Source organism: Carassius gibelio, chromosome B18 (genome assembly GCF_023724105.1).
Source record: "Carassius gibelio isolate Cgi1373 ecotype wild population from Czech Republic chromosome B18, carGib1.2-hapl.c, whole genome shotgun sequence".
Classification (NCBI taxonomy): Eukaryota; Metazoa; Chordata; class Actinopteri; order Cypriniformes; family Cyprinidae; genus Carassius; species Carassius gibelio.
Genome location: NC_068413.1, coordinates 1,504,715 through 1,528,675, shown reverse-complemented (window position 1 = coordinate 1,528,675; position 23,961 = coordinate 1,504,715). Strand labels below are relative to the sequence as shown.

The 23,961-nt window shown below is 33.8% G+C and overlaps 1 protein-coding gene across 3 annotated transcripts in view; it reads right to left on the bottom strand.

Moving 5' to 3' along the window:
- LOC127977710 (transcription initiation factor TFIID subunit 4) overlaps window positions 1–23,961 on the bottom strand; it is a 79,762-nt gene that overhangs the window by 52,313 nt on the left and 3,488 nt on the right. For 2 of the 3 annotated variants that reach the window (XM_052582729.1, XM_052582727.1), the window contains exons 2-10: window positions 22,265–22,407; window positions 17,468–17,578; window positions 16,393–16,536; window positions 14,858–14,980; window positions 13,328–13,417; window positions 11,607–11,756; window positions 9,099–9,174; window positions 7,711–7,825; window positions 2,356–2,525 (exon numbers count right to left, since the gene is read on the bottom strand). In XM_052582729.1, the coding sequence (XP_052438689.1) occupies window positions 2,356–2,525; window positions 7,711–7,825; window positions 9,099–9,174; window positions 11,607–11,756; window positions 13,328–13,417; window positions 14,858–14,980; window positions 16,393–16,536; window positions 17,468–17,578; window positions 22,265–22,407 (1,122 nt within the window). The remainder of the gene's footprint in view (window positions 1–2,355; window positions 2,526–7,710; window positions 7,826–9,098; window positions 9,175–11,606; window positions 11,757–13,327; window positions 13,418–14,857; window positions 14,981–16,392; window positions 16,537–17,467; window positions 17,579–22,264; window positions 22,408–23,961) is intronic. The other variant, XM_052582728.1, reaches the window with a different exon arrangement.

Here is a 23,961-nt window from a genome sequence, read left to right as displayed (position 1 = left end):
GTTTGCATATTGTATATATATATATATATATATATATATATATATATATATATATATATATATATATATATATATATATATATATATATTATATACACACATGTATATATATATTAGTCCATGCATTTCAAAGGAACTGAACTCTTGAAACATCTACTTGTTTTTTTCTTCTGTAAAGTTGTATTTTTGTAGAAATATAGGTTTTGCAAAAAAATAAAACATTATCTGTATGCGTTTTTTTTTTTTTTTTTTTTTTTTTTTTGGTTGTTGTTGTTTTTTACATTTGTGAAACTGGAGCAGAAAACCAGTCATAATCATCTGAAAACTGAATAAATCAGCTTTCTATTGATGTATGGTTTGTAAGGAGGACAATATTTAGCCGATATACAACTGTTTTAAAATCTGGAATCAGAGTGTGCAAAATAATTAAATATTGAGAAAATCACCTTTAAAGTTGTCCAAGTTAAGTTCTTTGCAATGCATATTACTGATCAAAGGTAGGAAACTTACAAAATAACTTCACAGAACATGATCTTAACTTGATCCTAATGATTTTTGGCATGAAAATAAAAATCTATCACTTTGACCCATACAATGTTTTTTTTTGGCTATAGCTTTGTAAAACTGGTTTTGTGCTCCAGGGTCACATTTGAGAACCTACGGCTTTGGCATTAGCATCATGCTCTACTGTTTGGACCAAGAATGCACACACAAAATGCAAGGGCTGCAATATTCGACTTGATGTTGAGGAGAAGTACAATACAGGATAACTGTTTAAAAGAGCATGAGCGAGTGTAACGGATGTGATCTTTGTGTTTGAAGGTGAATCAGGGCTTTTGTTGGACTGTGTGTGTGTGAGTTTCTCTCAGATTGAGCCGAGCTGGCAGGATTTGTGCCTCCCTTGGTTCGCTGTCACCTACGAGTTCTCCAGCAGCCCATCAATGACCCCACACCACTCCAGCGCTCCTCCACGGCCCAGCAGGGGGCGCCTCGTCCTCCTACACACTCGCCTGCACCTTTGAGAAGAATGACTGGTTTCTAACGCACACCGCGCTCCCAGCGACAGCTCGACACGTTAACACGCGCTAAAACAGATGCCCTGGAGCTTCTGACACTTAGCTGAGATCTAATGTGTAGCGAACGCAAGGGTGACAGAACAAGCGCTATACGTCTAGTTTAAACAAGTTTGTGAGGAAAGAACTTCATAAAAGCCATACAATTCTAGTCTGGTCGTGTTACCTATAACGATCGTAAATCGTACTTTATTTAGAAGTTCAATGTATAACTGTGTAAAATTAGCTTAACATTCAATTTGATTCAGTTTGGGGTTGAATTTCCTGATTTTTAAGTCTCTTCTGCTCACCAAGGCTGCATTTATTTGATCAAAAATACTGTAAAAATTTTGAAATATTATTACTATTTAAAATAACTGTGTTGTATGTGAATATATATTAAAATGTAATTTATTTCTGTGATCAAAGCTGTATTTCCAGCATCATTCCTCCAGTCTTCAGTGTCACATGATCTTCAGAAATCATGAACATATGATGATTTGCTGCTCAAGAAACATTTCTGATTATTATCAATGATGATGCATTTTATTTTTCAGGATTCTTCAATGAATAGAAAGTTTTTATTTGAAATATAAATCTTTTGTAGCATGTCTTTACTTAAATGTCTTTACTGTCACTTTTGGTCAATTTACAGTCTTTGCTAAAAAAATAAATAAAAGGAAAAGTGTTTATTTCTTTCATAAAAGGTTCTTACTAACCCCAAACTTTTGAAAGGTAGTATATATTGTAGCATTTGTTTGGATATAAATGTTGGTGGTCATATGTTGAGGAATAAGCGTGTTGACAGATATGCGGATACGATGGAAATCTAACATTCAGCTTTCATTACAAGCGTTCATTGCAACGTGCTTTTCTTTTTGTTATTTACACAAACACAGAAGGACGAGTCGAACATTTCTCTGTGGTAATCGACAGCATGACACAGACTGACTTGGGTGGACCATTTTCCATGCCGTGACCCTTAACAATGTGAAAACCGTTTAAGATCCAGTAGAAAAGATGCGGAACCATGAATACAAAAAGAATTCAATGCAATTCTGATGTCCACCTTTTTCTTCATTCAGGATTGCAAGGAACAAAAAGGACACACTCCTGGTGGCCCAAAGCGACCATGCACTGGCCTACATTCACAAGAACAGGGAAGGTTTCAAAGCTCCAGGCTTTCCAGAATAACTACATCGTCACAGATTGGTTAACGTGTCCTTGTAAGAGCTCTAAACGTATATTTATCACTGTAAACAAGCCAGATGGTTGAGGAGTGTCTGTCGTGGAGGAACTGTACCTGTTTCCAGTATACGCCGGTGTAACAGACCTGTAGACAGGAAGGCCTCGTCTTTACAGGAGCGGATCTGCGTTCCCACCAGATCTGAGTTGGTCGCTAGAATGCGTGCGCTTTCCTCGTTGAGGTTCACACCAGCCATAGATGCAACATCATTGATGTCATCATCGTCTCTGCAATACAAGACAATCAAGCATCAGTCTGGTCTCTCAGCACGTTATTATAGAGCTACTCAAGAGTAATAATAACATAATGATGCATATTCGTTTAGCATTAAATCAAAGCATTTGATACAGTTAGCAGTGAAGTTACATGAAAAAAAAATGCTTTATTCTTGTTGTGATCATAGTTGTTCATGCAGGTTTTCAGAGGTTATATTAAATAAAAGATGCAACATGATGAAATAAACCAACCTTAAATAAAAATAAAATTGATTTTAGTTTTAGTGGTATTTGAAAAAAATAAAAACAGTAATATTGAAAATGTTTTATTAAATATCAAATGAAATTTAAATAAATATAAAGGTTATTAATGTCAGACACCCTTGCATTATACACATATTCTCAACAGAATGGGTATGTGCACGCATGCAAAAATAAATAAATACAAAAAATAAATAAAGAAATGTAAAAACATGAATATGCATGTAAGAAAATAAAAATTAAATTAATAAATAAATTTCATAAATATAATAAATGTTCCTAGACATGTTTTTTGCTTCACTCGTGTGCATCAGATGTATTATAAAAAAATGGGCATGTGCATGTTAAATAAATTAATAAATTGCATGAATGTGCATGCAAGTTCTGTTAGACAAAGTCACAGAGTCAGCTGACTGAAGAGGTTAAACTCAGCATTTGCTGCTGCTTTACTGATGTGTTTGACTTTCCAGTTTTTCTGAAAAATATGACCAGAAAGCTGTCTTCTCATTTTGATGACTTTACTTAACAAAACATATAAGAGTAAACATATGAGCCCATGTCAGATCCTCTTCCAAAAACATCTCTGCAGTTGTCCTTGACACATGTGCACTGAATATGAAAGAAATCAGATGTTTATGATATGTTTAATGTTTAACGGATTATCTGCACCACCTTGTGTAATTAGAGAAAAAGTTCAGTCAGATTAAACTTAATTAGATCATTTGTTTTTTCCAGCAGAGGTGGCTTTTCATTCCGGCTGAGGCTTCGGTCGCAGTAAAACTAAAACTGTTTAAGACCATTTCCAGTGATTGAAATCAAGCTGAAATGAAATATAAATATTAGATGAAAATTAGCCTCGGCTAATAAACTGAAATGAAAAGTTTAAGTAGGTCTGCTAAAATTACTCAGACTAAAACTAATAAAATGAATTACAGCTAAATATAAATATATATATATATAAAAATAAACTGCTAAAAAAATGAAAAAAAAACCACAAGAAATTAGAAGAATAAATGATGCTGAAAATATAAAAAAAGCTAATTCAAAATATTAATAAATACTATAGCAATATATAAATAATAATAAAATAACATTGCAAGCTGAAGTACTAAAAGTGCTCAAAATAAAACAAAATAAATTAAAGCTACATAGAAATGTAATACATAAAACTTAAACAAATTTAAAAAAAAACATAAAAAGAAGGTAGTAAAATTTTCAAATTACAATTAAAATGTAAACACAAATAAAAGCTAATGTAAAATATTAATAAACTTATAAATATTATAGAAATAATACTGCGAGTTGAAGTACTGAAATTGGAAAAATTAAATCTGAAATAAAAATAAAGCTTTATATCTTTAAATTATATTTAATAAAAACAGACAAATAAAAAAACAAAAAAAGGAAAAAAATTCACATTTATAAAAAATAAAAATAAATAAAAGCTAATTCAAAATATGAATAAACTTATAAATATCATATAAATAATAATAAAATAATACTGCATGTTGAAGTACTGAAATATGCCCAAAATAAATCTGAAATAAAAATAAATCTAAATAGAAATATAAAAAATTATATTTAATATAAATAAAAACTAATACAAAAACACAAAAAGTCAAGAAAACTTCAGATAAAAAAATAAAAATAATACAAAGCTAATTCAAAATATGAATGAACTTTATATTATATTATATAAATAATATTATATAAATAATAATAAAATAATACTGCAAGTTGAAGTACTGAAATTGCTCAAATACAAATATAAAAATGTTAAATAATAAAAATAAATTAATAAAAAAACTTTAATTTAAAAAATAAATAAATAAAAGCTATACACTATACTAGAGTATCAATAGTCCTAAACTGACACTGATCTTTAACATTATGTTAATGTTATCAGGCAACCGTGACATAACATCAGTGTGACTGGCAGCTTTTCCACCCAATCGTTTCCCCCGTTGCCTTGGTAACAGTGTCCTAATTACGGCACATTAGCGGCAGAGTTTCCTGCGCCGGCGGCACTGCTGAAAACTTCATGGCTCCGATCACAGAGGTCAAAGTTCACTCCGCTCCGCTCTCATTTACGTCCGTGTCTGTACCTCTGTTTCTGACATTGACCCCCTGGCATCTCACGCCTGTGTGTGTGTGTGTGTGTGTGTGTGTGTGTGCCAGAGCCTCTCCCAGACTGTCCAGGGTGTCTATGAGTCCTGACACCGCGGCAGGAGCTGACAGAGGCCATTAGCACCGCGCAGCGTTAGCATGTTAGCCTAGCCGCCGCCACACAGCCGAGAAATGAAGGAGAGCAACTCAAGAGTTTGCTGGAGAAGTCAGGAGTGTTATCAGTGTGTCACACTCATCTTTTTCTGCGATAAATGATAGGCCTTTTTCTTGAAGAACTATGAAGAACACAAGTTTTTGGGGTTTTTCAGTGTCTTTGATTGCAGAAGTATTTTCCACCTTTATTTTCACTGTAAGATAAAAAAAATCTTTTCTTCAAGAGAATGAATCAAATGGTCCACTTATTTCATGAAGCACTGGAAACGACGATCAAAATCAACATATTATTTTAAACATATTGCTTTTATAATCAATTGATAACTTCATTATAACACAAAATATTCATTAAAAAAATAAAAAAAAATATTCAGTGCTGTTATTGTTGACTAAAACTAAGACTATTAATGCACCGTTAATGAAAATAAAAATAAAAATCTTAAATAAAATATACGATGAAAATTTACATTTTTAATTACGTCTAATTGTAATTACTGTTTTAATACTTCAAATCCAAAAAATAAAATTAAAGCTAACTATTTTGATATTTAATCATTTGAATTAACTTTTTATTCTTTTTTCTATTTTCAGTTTGCATTTTAATTTAAGATTACGTTTTTAGTGTGTTTGTTAAATGAAATTAAATAAGCAAAAAAAAAAAAAGTATATATATATATATATATATATATATATATATATATATATATATATATATAATAATGCAATAAAAATAATAATATTAGATATATTTAAATATAAAAAACTAATAAAAATGACAAAATATAATTATATATATATATATATATATATATATATATATATATATATTCAAAATATAAACAAAACTAGAATTGTATATAAATAATATTAAAATAAAACTAATATATAGAGTTTGTGATGAGTTGCGTGTGAAATTTTAACACTTAGGTTTGTTCTTTGTGAGCAACAGCAATAACGAATGTCACTGTCTTCATGGCAAATGGGAATCTTTCTGTATTAACTAAACTAAACTAAACTAAGAGACAGCTTCCAGCCGAATCTAGTGTTACCCGATGGGTGAACAGCCAATCAAAGTCATCATGGGCACGAAACACGCCGTCGGGTAAAGGGTCTTCAGTAGCAAGCAAACCTGACAGCTTAATTAGCTTCACCGCTAAAGATTTATTGGTTTATCAATCAGCGCCTGCAGCTGAAGCCCTGGGCAGAGAGAGAGTGAACCCTGTGACCTGTGACACACACACACACACATACAACGGCTCTCATAAACCCTCACTGTTCACAGTTAACCTGAAGTCAACACCCTACATAGGCAGCATTCACTGTGCAACACTTATAGTGCTGCTCACATGATTCACAACTGATTCCCATCCAGTTTAACCAGCACTTGATTACATCTGAGACTCTTAGAAGTGTGCAATGTATCATTAGCATGCGTGCGGATTCGGCCAAATCTAGTTGTTTTGGAAAGCTGCATCAATGTTGCATCAGTAAAGCAACTTTAAATTCAGTTTGGAACAGAATTAAAGTATGCAACATTCAAACACAAACACACACACACAGTCTCGTATTCTCACAGCACCGAAGCTATCATGCTATTTATCCCGATAACCAGTTTCCACCAAATATCATATCATACTGTAAAGCCGTAATTTTGATGAATGAATATCAAGACACCAAAGTTATACTGAGAAGAAAAAAAATAGATATTCATAACCTACTTAATCATATTTTATATTAAAAACTTATACAAAACAGTGTTGTTTTTGTTTGACTAAAAATACAAATATGAATAAATAATTATTGGTAAATTAAATATAATAAATACATAAATAGAAGATTTTTTCTTTTACTTAATATACTTGTATATGTGACCCTGGACCACAAAACCAGTCGTAAGGGTACATTTTTTAAATTGATTTATTGATGTATGGTTTGTTATGATATGACAATATTTGCCCGAGATACAATTATTTGAAAATGTTGAATCAGATGGTGCAAAAAAATGTAAATATTGAGAAAATCCAAATTCCAAATTAAGGTCTTAGCAATGCATATTACTAATCAAAAATTAAGTTTTTATATATTTATGGCAGGAAATTTCCGAAATATCTTCATGGAACATGGAATTTTGACCCAATCTAAGTTTTTTTTTTTTTTTTGATGTTTTGTTGTTGTTTTTTTTACATATATAACCGTGCTACTTATGACTGGTGATCCAGGGTCACACACACACACACACATACATATATATATATATATATATATATATATATATATATATATATATATATATATATGTGTGTGTGTGTGTGTGTGTGTGTGTATAATACACTTATATTATTTATATTTTATTATATTTACACATATATAAATACCAAATTCCATTATAACTATATTTAAATACTACAAATGTTGTAATAACTTTAATGCAGTGTTCATTTTAAGTTATTTTAGCTTGTTTTGAAAACAAGACACTACTACATGAGCTACTTCATGTTAAGCACTCTCATGTGTTTGGTCTCGCTGACCTCTGAGGGACAGTTTCGAAAGAAAGAAAGAAAGAAAGAAAGCGAGGGCGGCAGGATGAGGGCCAGGGGCCGCAGTGAAACGCTGCCCCCGTGTGTCAGCGGCCGGTATTACAGCTCACACCCCGTACCTGAAGGAGCCTCCCCCCGGGTCATTCAGCTTGTTCTTCTGGTTTCCTGAGAGCTGTATTGTGACGCCCGCAGGGCTTTTGCCCGTCTGGATCGCCGCAGGTTTCCCTAAAGCACCTGGGGAAAGACAAGACAGCATTGCCATGAACTTACACACCTGTTTACATCACACCTCAACCAGCTCTGCTCACATTTCACTTTACTTTGCATAAAGCTTTTAAAATATATAATTTCCTGCATTGTGATATTACTTTCTTGACACATTTGACTACAAAAGTCTCATTACTGTAAAGTCTCTGGATAGTTTTTGTAACTCACTTTTTTCTTATAATAGATTGAGGTCTTTACCGTAAATGAGTCATTTATACTGTAAAAATGTTTTCAATTAAATTAGCAAAGAATAAAAGCAAATAAAACTAATAAATATATACATTAAATCATATATATTGTTATATAAATTAAGTAGATTTTAAATCTATAGGGTATAAATTACAAAATTATACAATAAACAATGTAACATTTATTGCATTACCATAATGAATGTTTTTTGGGGGGGGGGGGGGGGTAGGATGGAAGTGTGCTTAATTGTCATGAAAATACTTTCAGCGTGGATTTAGGCTTTATTTCAAATAAAAATAATAATAATTAATAATAAATTAAATAATGGCAAAACTTTACTTGAAATTTTTATGTATATTGCATTACACAGGAACTCATTTAATAAACCGAGATTATTAAAATGTATTTGAATATTTTGCAAATTCCTTACTTTATCTGAAATAAGTTGTTTGTTGTGTTTTATTGCATTGAATCGATACATAGTATTATGTATTATAACCATGCTTACAGTTATTATAGGTTGCATAATTAATGCATAAAAAATATTGCATTGTACAGAAAAGCTTCAAGTAAAATGCAATCAAAGAATTTAATAATAAATATGAATTTCTACATTTTTCAAACGGACTCTATGGTGAAATATGACCAGGGCATTAGAATTCATGAGATGCACCCGAAAAGAGACAGAACAACAGGGTGAGCTGCCATTTTTACTGATTCTCTGCTTTTGTCTACATGCATCTGTTTGTTTTTTTCTCCTCAGTGTGTTGACACACACACACACACACACACACACACAGTGACTGCCAGGGTGCATTTGAACGTGATTTTAAGAGGCATGTTCTCAGCCCACAGCTACAGGAGACAGTATTTTTAGAAACTTTCCCCTGAAAATCCACTTTAAGGGCTCGAGTCTTACAGATTAGACTCTGATGGACAGGAACAGAAGGACTGTTGTTTGTGTACCTGTATGTGTATGTGTGTGTGTGATCAGACGGCTGAATAAATGAATGAATAAATGGCTGATTGTTAGATGTGAAGGTTTGCTCACCTGTCGTTCGCACCGTCTGCGTTATGACCACAGGCATCCGTATCTGACCTCCAGCACCCACTGCCCTCTTGATACCCTACAAACATACAAGAGTCACTCATTTTACATTAATATCTGAACAGTCTTGCGGTCTACAGCGAGTCGATTGGTCAGACATGCATCAGCATCCTCAGATTTAATATCTGCTATATTCATTTTCATGCTGGGCATTAATCACAATAAATCACATCCAAAATAAAGTTTTGTTAACTTAATATATGTCTTTTTGTCACCAAATCTGATTTTTATCCAGAGACCGTAAGAAGCAAGTAATATTTCCAGATGAAAGTTAATTTCTTCACCTCACTGTGTGGCCTTGCATTATATGTTTTGATCATCAAACATTGCATTTAAATATCATCTTACATTATATATATATATGTGTGAATCTGGAGCACAAAACCAGTCTTAAGTGTCAATTTTTCGAAATTTAGATTTATGCATCATCTGAAATCTGAATAAATCATCTTTTCATCGATGCATGGTTTTGTTATGATAGAACAATATTTGGCTGAGATCCGTCTGAGTGTGCAAAAAAAAAAACTAAATATTGAGAAAATCATTTTTAAATTTGTCAATCAATGCATATTACTAATCAAAAATTTAATTTTGATAAATTAACAGCAGGAGATTAATATCATATATCATATAATCATATTATTATATAGATATATTATTTGGGATACAAAGTGACGACTGATATTTATATAATTTTACGTAGTATCTGATATACTGTCATAAAGATCTCATTGATTTATATTGCAAGCATCATACTTCGCATCAACTTTTTGACATAAATATTAGCATCTTCACCAAACTGCATATTTTTGCTCTGAATAAAACAGCGGTTTAAGTTTTCACCATCAATAAAAAACTGATGGATCACATATGATACTCGACTAATTTTTGGTTTTGCATTAAGGTTAAATGTTCGGTTTTTAAACAATTGGATGTTTCGGACTATTATTTCATATGTCAGGCTTTACGGGGTTAATGTGAGATGTTTGTAACTTGCATAATAAAACTAAGAACGAGTATTAATCAAATAAATAGTCTATTTAAAATGTAGGTCCTTTATTTACAGAATTCGAAATGCATTTAAATTTAAAAATGTCACCATGTTGTCATGATGTTGAATCTGGGTATTAGTAAAATGCACATCTAGATGTAGTCTGAAACACACAGGCTGGATTTTCCCAAGCACATCAGAGAGAGAGAGAGAGAGAGAGAGAGAGAGAGGAAGAAAACAAGGTGGTGACAAAGTGAGGAGGGGGCAGAAAACAGGAACAACAGTAATAGAGATGCTTCTGTCCCCCTCGAGTCCCTGAGCGCTGCCCAGAGCAAATCCCATCCATCCACTCCACTTTCCCTCCGCCTGCATATTTCTCTGACTTGTTTTCTTGTGCTCGGACACACTGTTGCTTCACTACAGCTTTACTAAAGACACAGACTGAACCCTAGCAGGAAGAGACAAAACTCATAATCAGTATTCAATACTATAAACACACGCCACACTCGGAGCTGGACTATACAGCTTAACAATTACGTCTCTGTTTTTCAACCTTTTGAACTCATGGTCAAATGTTTGGGGTCATATGATTAAAGCAACATGCATTACATTTCCATAATTTCACAGTTTCCATAAAAATATGAAGCAGCACAGTTGTTTTCATCATTGATGATAATCAGAAATGTTTCTTGAGCAGCCAATCAGCATATTAGAATGATTTCTGAAGGATTGCGTGACATTGAAGACTGGAGCAATGATGGTGAAAATTTAGCTTTTATCACAGAAATAAATTTCAATTTACAATTCATTAAAATAGAAAAGAGTTATTTTAAATTGCAATAATATTTCACAGTTTTTAATGTATTTTTCATCAGATAAACGCAGCCTTGTAAAGCAGAAAAGACATTCAAAATCATCAAATAAATTATTAAAAAATTAAAAAATATTTAATTTATCAAGAACATGACTTTTAATTTGAAAAAAAAAAAAACATAAATACTCTTCAGGCATAAAATAAGCAACAATGGCTTGAAGCAAGTTTTAAGCATGAATAAGAACAAACATGATATGCAAACGTGTGCGGTAATATGTTAATAAGGACATGATTTTGGAATAAGACTACTAGGTTTCATTAAAACTTCTGGGTGACTAAAGCGAGAGTTTTGAGTTCAGACTCTTTTATTCATATAAGAGCAAGATGTGCAGTACATCACAGAAACATCTGGATTTTAGGGTGTTTTTAGGGCGTGTACAGTATGTCTTTAGAACGCTTCCAGTCCGATTCCTTTTCAGATGTTTATAATAAAGACTGTATTTAAATCTTCTTCTTTAAATAAACATATCATGAGTCAGATATCAGATACTGGTTATGGTGTGGGGATATATTGTTTCTGCTGAACTGTATGAATGAAACCGAGACAAGTGGAGCATGTTTAAGAGGATGAGAGATCAGCGCATACCTGTGGAAGTACAGTGGTGCTGTTGGGCTGGTGTGGACGCACACTGACACCCGTCTGGACCGGCGTCACGCTGGTTTTGTTGGGCTGCAGAGGGACTGTGAGAGATTGCTGGCTGTTCAGGAGAGACAGACGCAACGCAGGGAGACTTTTCTACAAACACAGACACACACACATGCATCAGACGCAGAGTTAGTCCCAAAGTAAACATTTAGATGGTCATCCTTAAACAAGAGATATGTAAAGCATGTAGCATTTAATGCAGAAAATGAGTGGAAACATTCACTAATGAACACCTGATATTATGTGAGCCAATTCCAATTCAGAAACAACTGCTGTGATTTTAAATAAAGCTGCACGCTGAGGCGATGACGGGCCCAAGCCTACAGTGCAAAGGCCACCCATTTACAGAAATGCATTTACAGTGACCCTCTGGCAGCTTGGATGTAAGGGTTACAGCAATGAAAGGGTTACACTATAAGATCAAGACACAGAACAATATAGAAAACTTTGGTAACACTTTACAATGCCAGTTTAGTTTGTTAAAATTAACTTCATTAGTTCAAAATTAACAATAATGAAATAGCATTTATTAACGTTGATGAATATTAAGATCAAAATGTATTAATGCATTATTAAAATGTAAAGTTGTATCTTTTTTTATTTGTTTTTACTTTTACATTAGTTTGTGTACTGTGAAATAACATTAACATAAATATTTTAACTAACATTAAAAAGATTAATAAATATTGTTCTTTGTTAGTTAACTAATGCATTAACTAATGTTGACCAAAAAGACCTTATAGTAAATTATTTCCAACACTTTTTATTATCCAAAGCATTTTTAAAAAATATAAGCATTTGTGAAATAATTATATAAAACTATATTACACATTTACACACACTCTCTCTCACAAACACAATCACACACTCACACACACACACACACACACCCACACACAAACTCACACGCACACACACACACACACACTCTCTCTCACTCACTCACACATACCCACACACACACACACACACACACACTCATGCACACTCGCACACATGCACACACACACACACTCACGCGCGCACACACACTCACGCGCGCACACACACACACACTCTCTCTCACTCACTCACTCACACACACACACACACACACACTCATGCACACTCGCACACATGCACACACACACACACTCACGCGCGCACACACACACACACTCTCTCTCACTCACTCACTCACACACACACACACACACACACACACTCATGCACACTCGCACACATGCACACGCACACACACACACACACACTCTCTCTCTCTCTCTCTCTCACTCACACACAAACACACACACACTCTCTCTCTCTCACTCACACACAAACACACACACACACTCTCCCACACAAACACACACCCCCTCACAAACTCATACACACTCACACCTAAAGGGTTTGAATAATAATAAAAGCATCTCATATGTTTCATTTCAGTTCAGTTTCCAGTGTGTGAAGTGTCATTTTTTTCTCATAGAGGCCGAACAGTCCGAGTGTGTTAACCTCAGTAATCAGAGACATCTCGCTGAGGGCTACTTCTGGAGGATTCTGATGTAAGGGAACTAATATGGCATTGGCGTGCCTGTATTATATTGTACCTGTCTGAACACACGAGGAACGTGAGCCGTGTCAGAGGAGGAGGACTCGTGTGTGTGTGTGTGTTAGTGTACCTTCAGGAAAGGGACGAGGTACGGCTGCGGAGAAGACTTCAGCTCCGACTGTAAGCGGCTGGTGAACTCCTCCGGATCGATCTTCGCATCCTGAGAGCAGCGACAGCAGATGTTCATATGCATTTGAGCGTGCACAGTGAAAAAAAACATGCAAACTACTAACATCATGCCAGCTCTACTGTTACTTGATATTAGACTGTTCAGTCAGTGGATGTAATGTGGATGCATAGGGTCCTTTTACAGCTGCACTTGTATGTTTCAAAACTATTGATGTTTGTGTGTGTGTGTGTGTGTGTGTGTGTGTGTGTTGAATGGATGGATGTATATCTTGTTTATGTATGGACAGACATATATGTATATATACATATATATTTTATTATATTTTTGGAGTAGTATTATAGAATATGTTTTTAGATTTTTTTTTCCGGGTATTTTTGTATTAGTGCTGTCAAATGATTAATCGCATACAAAATGAAAAAATTGTTTGCATAATATATGTGTGTGTAATGTGTATATTTATTATGTATACTGTATGTAAATACGGTACACATGCATGTATATATTTCAGAAAAATATGCTTTTTTATATATTAAATATATTTATTTATAATATAAAATATATAAATATAAAATAAAGACATGTAAATATTTTCAAACATATACTATATGTGTGTGTGTATTTATATATACGTAATCGTTTGACAGCACTATTTTGTATTTTATGTTTTTTCTTGCAGTTTTATCTTTCAGTGTGTTTTCTGCTATAATTTAATCTCAGTATCGCTAAGCAGAAAAGTAAATAAACTGCAACCACTGGAAGAGGAGATGATCTTACTTGAGGCAAATTTCATTTTTCATTTGAAATCAGAATTATGTTTAAAATAATGTGTCTTAGAATTGATCAGTATAGCAAAAAAAAAAAGTCATAATTTAAATTATACAAAAGGCACGATATTTTGTGAGAAAGTGTTGTTTAGAGCAAGTGTTGTTTAGAGATGTTTAGAGCAAACCAGACACTATTTTTGGAATCAGCACTACAAAATGACTAATAAACAAGTATTGGAGTATAAGTCGCATCAGTCCAAAAATACGTCATGATGAGGAAAAAAACACATATAAGTCGCACTGGACTATAAGTCGCATTTATTTAGAACCAAGAACCAAGAGAAAACATTACCGTCTCCAGCCACGAGAGGGCGCTCTATGTGTTCAGTGTAGACTACAGGAGAACTGAGCAGCATAGAGCGCCCTCTGGCGGCTGGAGACACTAATGTTTTCTATTGGTTCATGTCTCTTAGTTCATTTCTCTTGGTTCATGTCAAATTAATTTTGATAAATAAGTCGCACCTGACTATAAGTCGCAGGACCAGCCAAGCTTTGAAAAAAAGTGAGAATTAAAATATGGTAAGCATATATGATGAGGGTCAGTGTAATATTCTGGATGGCCTTTCACGATGACGCATAAAGCAAAAAAATGAACGCTAATGATTTATGAATTCAGATGTTTCTGGAGCAGAAGCGCCACACGTACCAGTAAATCCTGCACCAGCGCTTTCACGTTTCGAGACGTCTCTGGGGACGGGGAATTATGGGACGCCAACTTGATCAACGTGGCCAAGAAGTTCTTGCACTTCTTCACATTGTCCTGCATCTCCTGACGAGAGAGTGAGACGGTTCGTTAGTTTTAGAGACAGGGCTGAAGCGTGTGTCTGGATTGTGAGTAAACAGTTTATCCTCTTCTGACTCACACAGACATGCTCTGTTGTGCTTTTGTTGCTATAATCAGCGATCGAGCCTCACGGGGAAATCAAGTATTTTAATGAAATCCTCTAAATTCCATTTAAATGCTACAAAGCTGTCAATCATCTGAGGTTAGAGAATGTGTCAATCAAGAGTCGTTTTAAAGCAGATGGCACGCTACGCTCACAAGGCTCTACAATGAACTCAAATACTATTAATGAACTGCTGATTCTCATTCACACACAATGAAGAGCAAATGAAGCCTGTTCTTTTATTTCATACATTGCAATATTATTGTCATAACAATTAAACACAATTATGGATCAGATTTCGATTATTTCTTTATTCATATTATTCTTAATTTCTAGTATAAATAGGTGTAAAGGCACAACAACGAATACTATCATGACATATAAATAACAATAATACAGCATTGTGTTTTTATAACATTATGAACAAGAAAGTAATGAAAAGCAGTTTTGTGCAGTAACATTTTGAGAATTTGGAAGGAAAATGTAATGAATTCTCACTGAAAATTTTTTATTATTATTATTTATTTATTTTTATAAACATGACCCATACATGTTCTTGACATGTTTGTGATAAAACTTTGGGTGACTATTTTATTTTATTTTTTTAAAAATGAAAACTTTTTTCAGCAAGGGTGTTTTAAATTGATCAAAAGTGTCAGTAAAGACATTTATAATGTTCCAAAAGATTTCTATTTCAAATAAATGCTGTTCTTTTGAACTTTCTATTCATCAGAGAATAAAAAATAAAATGTCTACCGAAAAATTTCTACCGAAATAAGGAAGCACAATTTTTTTGAGCAGCAAATCAGTATATAAGAATGATTTCTGTAGATCATGTGACACTGAAGACTGGAGGAATGATGCGGAAAATACAGCTTTGATCACAGAAATAAATTACATTTTGCAATATATTCACATAGAAAACAGGTATTTCAAATAGTAATAACATTTCACATTTTTACTAAATGCAGTCTTGTCGAGCAGCGTCCAAAAACATTAATAAAAAAATCATCAGCTTCTGTTTGGTAGTGTCTGTGAACATGCATGTCTGTGTTTGTGTGCAGATGTGATGCCCAGATGTCTATAGACTGGCGCTGCCACATGCGTGTTTGTTTGTCAATGCATGAACGTGCTGGCAGCTGTGTGTGTGTGTGTTTCGGATGGAGCTTAACCAGGTCCTGACAGTTAACCAGGGAGGCTGGAGGGGTCCAACAGTCACTCACTTGAGCTGAGAAGAAGAATAGATAAAGAGAGAGAGCAACTTGCATGCTTCACTACGGGAGGGCACACAGACCTGGGAGACGAGCGGAGCTCCAGGGGCCGGGGCGGCTGCGCTCTGTGGGGCCAGTGGCATCTGAGTGAGGGGCCCCTGGGGGCCCGAGGCCGGCTGGACCTGCTGGGGAGCTGTCACTGCCACAGCGGCTGCCACGGGGCCCTTCTACAGGAGGAAGGAGCAGAGACACAGAGATAAACACAAGCTGACGTCTGCCTGCCAGCAAGGCCACAGAGAACAGGAGAGACGGCCACAGAGAGAGAGAGAGAGAGAGAGAGAGAGAGAGAGAGAGAGAGAGAGAGAGAGAAGAGAGAGAGAGAGAGAGAGATACAGAGAGAGAGAGAGAGATGGAGGAGGAAGAACGCGGAGCACCTGACGACCCACAGTTCACTTTGTTTGCTCTTGACGCGCTTGCTCTCCATCTCTTACAGCCTTGCTGAGTTTTGAGTTTTGAGTTTCTGAGTCTGTTTTTTGTCTTTATGTAGAAAATCTAATAAAACACAACTTTATAAATAAGCACAAGAGTGCAGGAGTAGATTTAAAAGCACATGAGGCTGCAAACACATTCATTTCAATCAGATTATAATGCAGATGCTTCAAGGAGGAGAAGAAAAATCAATATTTTGTTTTCTTCGCACACAAGAAGTATTTTAGTCGCTACATATAATTCAGATTGAACCAGATGGAGTAATCTGACGATGTCTTTCATACTTTTCTGGACCTGACAGTGTAAGTTACTTGGGAGTCAATGGGACAGTCACAATCCTCCCTGTTTTCATCCAAAATATCTTAAATCGTGTTCAGAAGACGACCGAAGCTTTTACGGATTTGGAACGACATGGGGGTAAGAGGTTAATGACAACATTTTCATTCTGGGGTGGAGTATCCCTTTAAATATTAAATTCTCCTCTGATGCTGTGTGGTCATATACAGCTGAACTTTCTATCATCCCAAAGCTTATAAACTTACAACAACTGATGCTGATGAGTGGGAAACAGAGAGAGAGAGAGAGAGAGAGAGAGAGAGAGACAGAGAGAGAGACACTGAGAGAGAGAGAGAGAGAGAGACACTGAGAGAGAGAGAGAGAGCTGCTCACAGCGGGGCCGGCTGCGGCGCTGGTTTGGGCCGGGACGCTCGGGGAACTCGACTGGACCGATTTAGTTTGAGCCGCAGGGGCGGGACGAATCGCCTGAGTGCTAACAGGAGACTGAGAGCGAGAGAAAGAGGAAAGAAAGAAAGGAGGGAGGAAACAGAGAGCATGAGAGCAGCATCACAGAGGAAAGCAGACTTGATCAGAGTCTGTGCACGTCTGATGAAGATCTAGTCTCTGGATGAGGAGCTGCAGAGAAAGAGTTTTGTCAGTGACACACGCATAGCATTTATGGCATAATGTTATTATCACAGGGGGGAATAATATGATTTAACTGTAGACATCTATGGGTTAAAACATTCAGATGTGCAGCTTCAATACTTCATTTAATCTGTAAAGTGCATAAATCATCCACAAAACTCATGCACTTTTAATTAATTGAACATTTATATGAATAGGCCACAAAACACTTGCAAAAGGTTAACCGGAAATGGAGTTAAATGACATAAATAAATGCATTCTGGGAAATTAAGTGTCCAGAAATCTACTTGTAAAAGCTGATTAAACTTTCCAGCTTCAAAACATTATTAATCTTTTTTTCATAAACGTTCCTTTTTCTTGTAAAAAATAAAATAAAATAAAGTGCATTAATTAGGTTTGCATGGTTTTCTTTGAATTTCAGTTCATTTTAATTCTACTTTAAGTAGGCTCAGAATTTGGGTGTCATATTTGACGCCACACTGTCATTTGAGCCTTTTGTCCAGAATACAGTTAAGACATCGTTTTATCACCTCAGAAATATAGCCCGGCTACGTCCTATGTTATCCTTTTCGGTAGCTGAGAAGTTGATTAACTCTTTTGTCTTTTCGCGCATTGACTACTGCAATGGTCTTCTAGCTGGGGTATCTAAATCATCACTGGATAAATTGCAATATCTTCAAAATTCAGCTGCTAGAGTACTATCTGGGGTCAAGACCAGGGACCATATAACTCCAGTCTTGGAGTCCCTGCACTGGCTACCTGTTAGGTACCGTATTGATTTTAAAATCCTTATGCTGGCCTATAAATCTCTACACAATCTGGCACCTGAGTATTTGACTGACTTATTAATCCCCTACACACCACGTCGCAATCTGCGCTCCTCTCAGAGTGGTCTATTGGTTGTTCCGAAAGACACGGCTTCATACGTGGGGTGACCGAGCATTCTCTGTCTATGCTCCTAAGCTCTGGAATTCTCTCCCGGCCGACATCAGGGAAGCACATTCATTAGTGACTTTTAAATCTCTTCTTAAAACATTTTATTTTAGGATTGCTTTTACATGAACTTGATTTTATGCGTTTATTTTCTTGTACTTACATTGTGTTTATTCATTTGGAGTTATGCTTGTATGTAAAGTGCTTTGAGAAAGCTACTTTTAAAGGCGCTATACAAAATAAATATATTATTATTATTATTATTATTAAGTTATGAATATGTATAAAATATAGATTATCATATTTATAAATTGTATATATAAATAATTTCTTATATTTAAAATATAAAGATATGCTAAATAAACATTAAATGTCTTATATAAAGTAATTTATTATTTTTTTAATTATTAAAAACATTTAAAATAAAAAATTCTTATGTAAAGTAATTACATTTCTAAAATATTCAAAATATGCAAAAATAAATTGTATATATAAATTATTTCTTATATCTAAAAACATTGAAGATATGCTAAACAAACATTTAATGTCTTATGTACAATAATGTATTGTTTTTTTATAATTTAAAATATGCAAAATAGTTTTTACATTTATTAGAAAGAAATATTATTTCTTATATAAAGTAATTGCATTTCTAAAACATTCAAAATATGCAAAGCTACTATTGTATATAATCTTTATTTCTTGTGATTTTCGGGTGAACTGGCTCGTGCTGAGGCTTGAGTTTGCATTTACAGCGATCAGGCAGTTGGAGGATAAATGATTTAATGCATTCGGAGGGAAAGAGGAACGTCTTCCGCCGCAGAGAACCAGAGAATGACTGACAGCAGGATGAAGAGAGACGCCTGGGAATATAAACCTTCACCTCAGCAACAGAGTTTACCAGCGCAGTAAACACCACAATATACTGCTACTGCTGCGGATACTTCATGGTGAATTATTGCAAAATTACTACAATAAAACTATGGTAACAAGTATTAGTCATGCACCACAACCATTACCCAAAAGGACTTTTTTTTGTTATAATAATAACTAATTATGATACCTTATGATATTCTGTATACATTTTACATATTAAATTAAATATAAAAGTATATAGATTGTCTAGCTCTAGATGCACAACCTCAAAAATAGTTCTATAGCAATTTAGATTTTAATTTTAAGGTTGCACAAAAAAGCCTCTGCAGGTATTCTGCATTCGCTGTTTCTTGATCTAGCTTTCTAATAATCCTTTCAATGTGTAATACAAATGACTCTGACTCTTTTTTTATTTTTATTTATTTATTAACACCAGTGTTGGGTTAAAACGGTGAGCCACTAATAAATGCGGGCTTTTGGCGCCATCTGGTGGCACTAAGTGAACATTGCATGCTCACGCACTAGACCCATTAAACTATTGTTATGATTTTATATATATATATATATATATATATATATATATATATATATATATATATATATATATATATATAAAGAGAAAAGGTAAGTGTGATGGTTGCTGGCTTCTTGTGGCCATGCACTGTAAATTTTTATTCTCATATTTTAGAAAAAAGCTATTAAAAAATATATTTTCAAATATATTAATACCCATATACATAAATACATATAAATTAAATTCTATATAAAATTATAATTATGTTTAGTAATTTATATGCTCTTATTATGACCAACAATTAAGACAATTAAAATTATATTTAAATTTAGTTTTGTAAAAAATGCCATTAAACTAAGAGGAACATTTTTAATGGTGGGCATATTCTGAACATGGATATTAATATGTGAACTAGATTTTGTAGAGTCTTCTTATTGATGTTTTGAAACCAGTGTGAAGAAGCCATGCATTTGATACAAACTGTTAAGAGAGAACGGAGTGTTCATTTACACAGCACTGAAGAAAGAGGCTTGTTTTAGCACGAGAAGAGCTGACGTCAGCACTGACTCAAGTACACCGCTAGATGTCAGCAGTGACCCTCATCAACACTGCTGACACTGAGAAAAAACTGAAGAGAGAAACACAGGTCACCAGGTTTAACAGTCTACAGACGGTCAACATGACAATTATTTCTGTGCACTGATTATTCAAATGTAGCAACAGAAAAAAATTATACACACACACACACACACACACAAAAAGTAGTGACAGTCAAGATTCTGAATTAATATCTCTTTTATTGACAAATGAGTTCCATTAAAGGCATGTATGTATCTCTGCTGTGTTAATAGGGTTAAGATTTTTTTATTGCATTTATAATTTCCATGCATTTTGATTACACCATTTTAATAAACTTAATGTGATGCATATTTGTAACAATAAAGAAATCTGATTTCTGGTCCAATGTTTCATTTTATAAGAACAAACTGCTCTGTTTAAAACACCTAAACGCCCTTCAACACTGAATGTCTTCTGTTCGTTTAGATAAAGCATGCTATAGGAAATATATTAAAATAGCCCATTTCATACATAATGCATTGTTCTTTACTTTAAGGTATTTCAATATATTCATAAAATAATTAAAATGCATAATAAATAAAAAAACAATACACAATAAAACAATATATATATATATATATATATATATATATATATATATATATATATATATATATATATATATATATATATATATATATAATTTTTAATAATAATTTAAATAATTCAATTCTTTACAGTATTCTAATATAAAATAATAAATTTTTAATGTTTTTTTTTTTTTGACAATTAACAGATTCATGCTTATTCTAAGCTATTTGAATAAATGCGTTTTCAAAATATCATTGTTAATATCAAAATATCAAGCAAATAGGTGCAAATAGTTATTAGAGATCGGAACCATCTAGATTTATTGATGATTCATATCTAAACCTAGTTATTGTGTATTTAAAACACAATCAGTTTATTAGAAATATTACATAAACCTGACCTGTTTCATTAATGTCTGACTGACAAATATACATCACATTAAGTTCATTTATTTATTTTAAAGCTGTGTGAAAACTTCAGGAGTGAGTTTAAAGATCACAATATGAATATAATCTCTGTAGTGTGTCTTTATTTTCACTGATTAAAACTTTTTGATAGAAGTATATGATTTGATCACGGTTGTTAGCTCAAAAAAGAATGCAGTTGCAAAATCATACAACTGAATTACTAAAACTTTAATGAAAATGAAAACATAAACTCAAACTAAAATAACTAACTAGACGTGTCTATGAGAAACTCTAGAATCAGAGATCATCCTGATATTTTCCTTTCATCAAAAATGCATTTGTAAATATAAAAGAGGCAGATTTCAGATGACTTTCAATCTTAGGGAGAATTACTTTTCATTCAGGAGAAGCAAGCAAACGCATCTTTAATTTGCAGAGGACTGCGCTCAGTCTCAGCAGATATTTGTCAGTTATATCAGTGAGAAACCTTTGTGAAAACAATCAAAATATTCAATAAAAAAGGTTTGATGAAATGCATCCGGTCTGACTTCAAACTGCTTGATGTCATGCACGAGTTTTGGGAGCAATTTGGTTCTTAAGTTTGAGAGAGATCGCTGATCTGTTTGTCAGATCGCTGTGGCTCTAGAGTATTATGGGCTGTACCTGTGGGGTCGTGACCCTGAACGTGGCCACACTGGTGGGTGTGGAGGGTCGCGGTGAGATGCTGTTCTGGGCCTGAGCTTGAGCCAGAGCCTGCTGAGGAACCATCACCAGCTGACCCATCTCCGTCCGGACCAGCACCATCCCTCAAACACACACACACACACACACACACGGGTTATTCACCTCTGACCTCTGACCTCTGAAAAACAGAACAAAGCATCACCAAACCGAGCGTGAAGCATCAAAAGTTACAATCAACAACTGAAGCCTTTGGATTCTTCTGAAAGCAAAAAAGTCTTTATGTGAATGCATGATGCTAAAAAAGTGTATTTTTTTCAAAATTGGGATTTATACATAATCTGAAAGCTTAATAAATAATCTTTCCATTGCTGTATGGTTTGTTATGATAGAACGATATTTGTCTGAGATGCAACTATTTGAAAATCTGGAATCTGAGGGAGCAAAAAAATCTAAATATTGAGAAAATCATCTTTAAAGTTGTCCGAATTAATTCTTAGCAATGCATTTTCCTAATCAAAAATTAAGTTTTGATATATTCATGGTAGGATATTTACAAAGTATCTTCATTGAACATGATCTTTACTTAATATCCTAATGATTTCTGGCATAAAAGAAAAATAATTCAATTTAAAAATTTAATATTGACCCATAGAATGTATTTTTGGCTATTGCTCTAAATATATACCCCAGAGACTCAAGACTGCTTTTGTGCTGCAGGGTCACGAATATGCTCTTATTAAAAATTCGAAAATTTTAATATTTTTGTTATTTATTTATTAGGAATTTGAATTATTTTCTGATTATCTTTGAATACTTTTATATAAATGTATTATATATGAAATGTCCAAGGAAAATGTATTAATATAGAGCATGCTTTATGCAAAAGATCTGCACTAAAGACACACACACACACACACACACAATTAAACTCATACAGCCTTCACTGTTAAAAACAATGTGATCAGAGTTCAGATAAAGTTCAGATTTGACTGGTTTTATAGACTTGAGCAACAAAATGTTGTATCACATAACAAAATGTCAAAGCAAGCATGTGTCCGGATTTCCTGGAAAAAAATGAAAATAATGAGATGAAAACTAGCACGAGTAAATGATGTGAAATATTTTTAAGCATCATCTAATTAAAACCATATTTGTTCTTTCTTTTTTTAATCATTATACATGCAGATTAAAACTTCTCAAGTACAACATCTGAAAAAAAAAAAGTTTGAAATGTAGAGACAGACACCTGTAGCATTTTAGCGCAGAACAAGACACTGAATGACATTCACATATTTATGTCACTTAAGTTTCTAAATACTTTTTGGAGCCACTAAATACATTTGTATTTATTAAACCATTTGATATTTGGCAAATCATGTTCTTCAGCTTAGAGGATGAAAACACTTTTTTTGTCCCTAATAGAACCAAAATGTTTATATATTCAGACACACTTGGCAGAATTTATGTTTCTTGTGATGTCAGAAAACAAAATTGATGCTAATGCTTGTTTAAATGCTTGAAAGGAGTCTTGTAGACAAATATACGAAATAATGCCTGCATATGAGGTTCATTTGGACTTTTAATGATTATTATTGTAAAGCAGATAGAGAAGGAAGAGCATCAACAAGTGCTCTTAAAAGCATGACAGGATGAAGCTGGTTGACTGATGTGCAGAA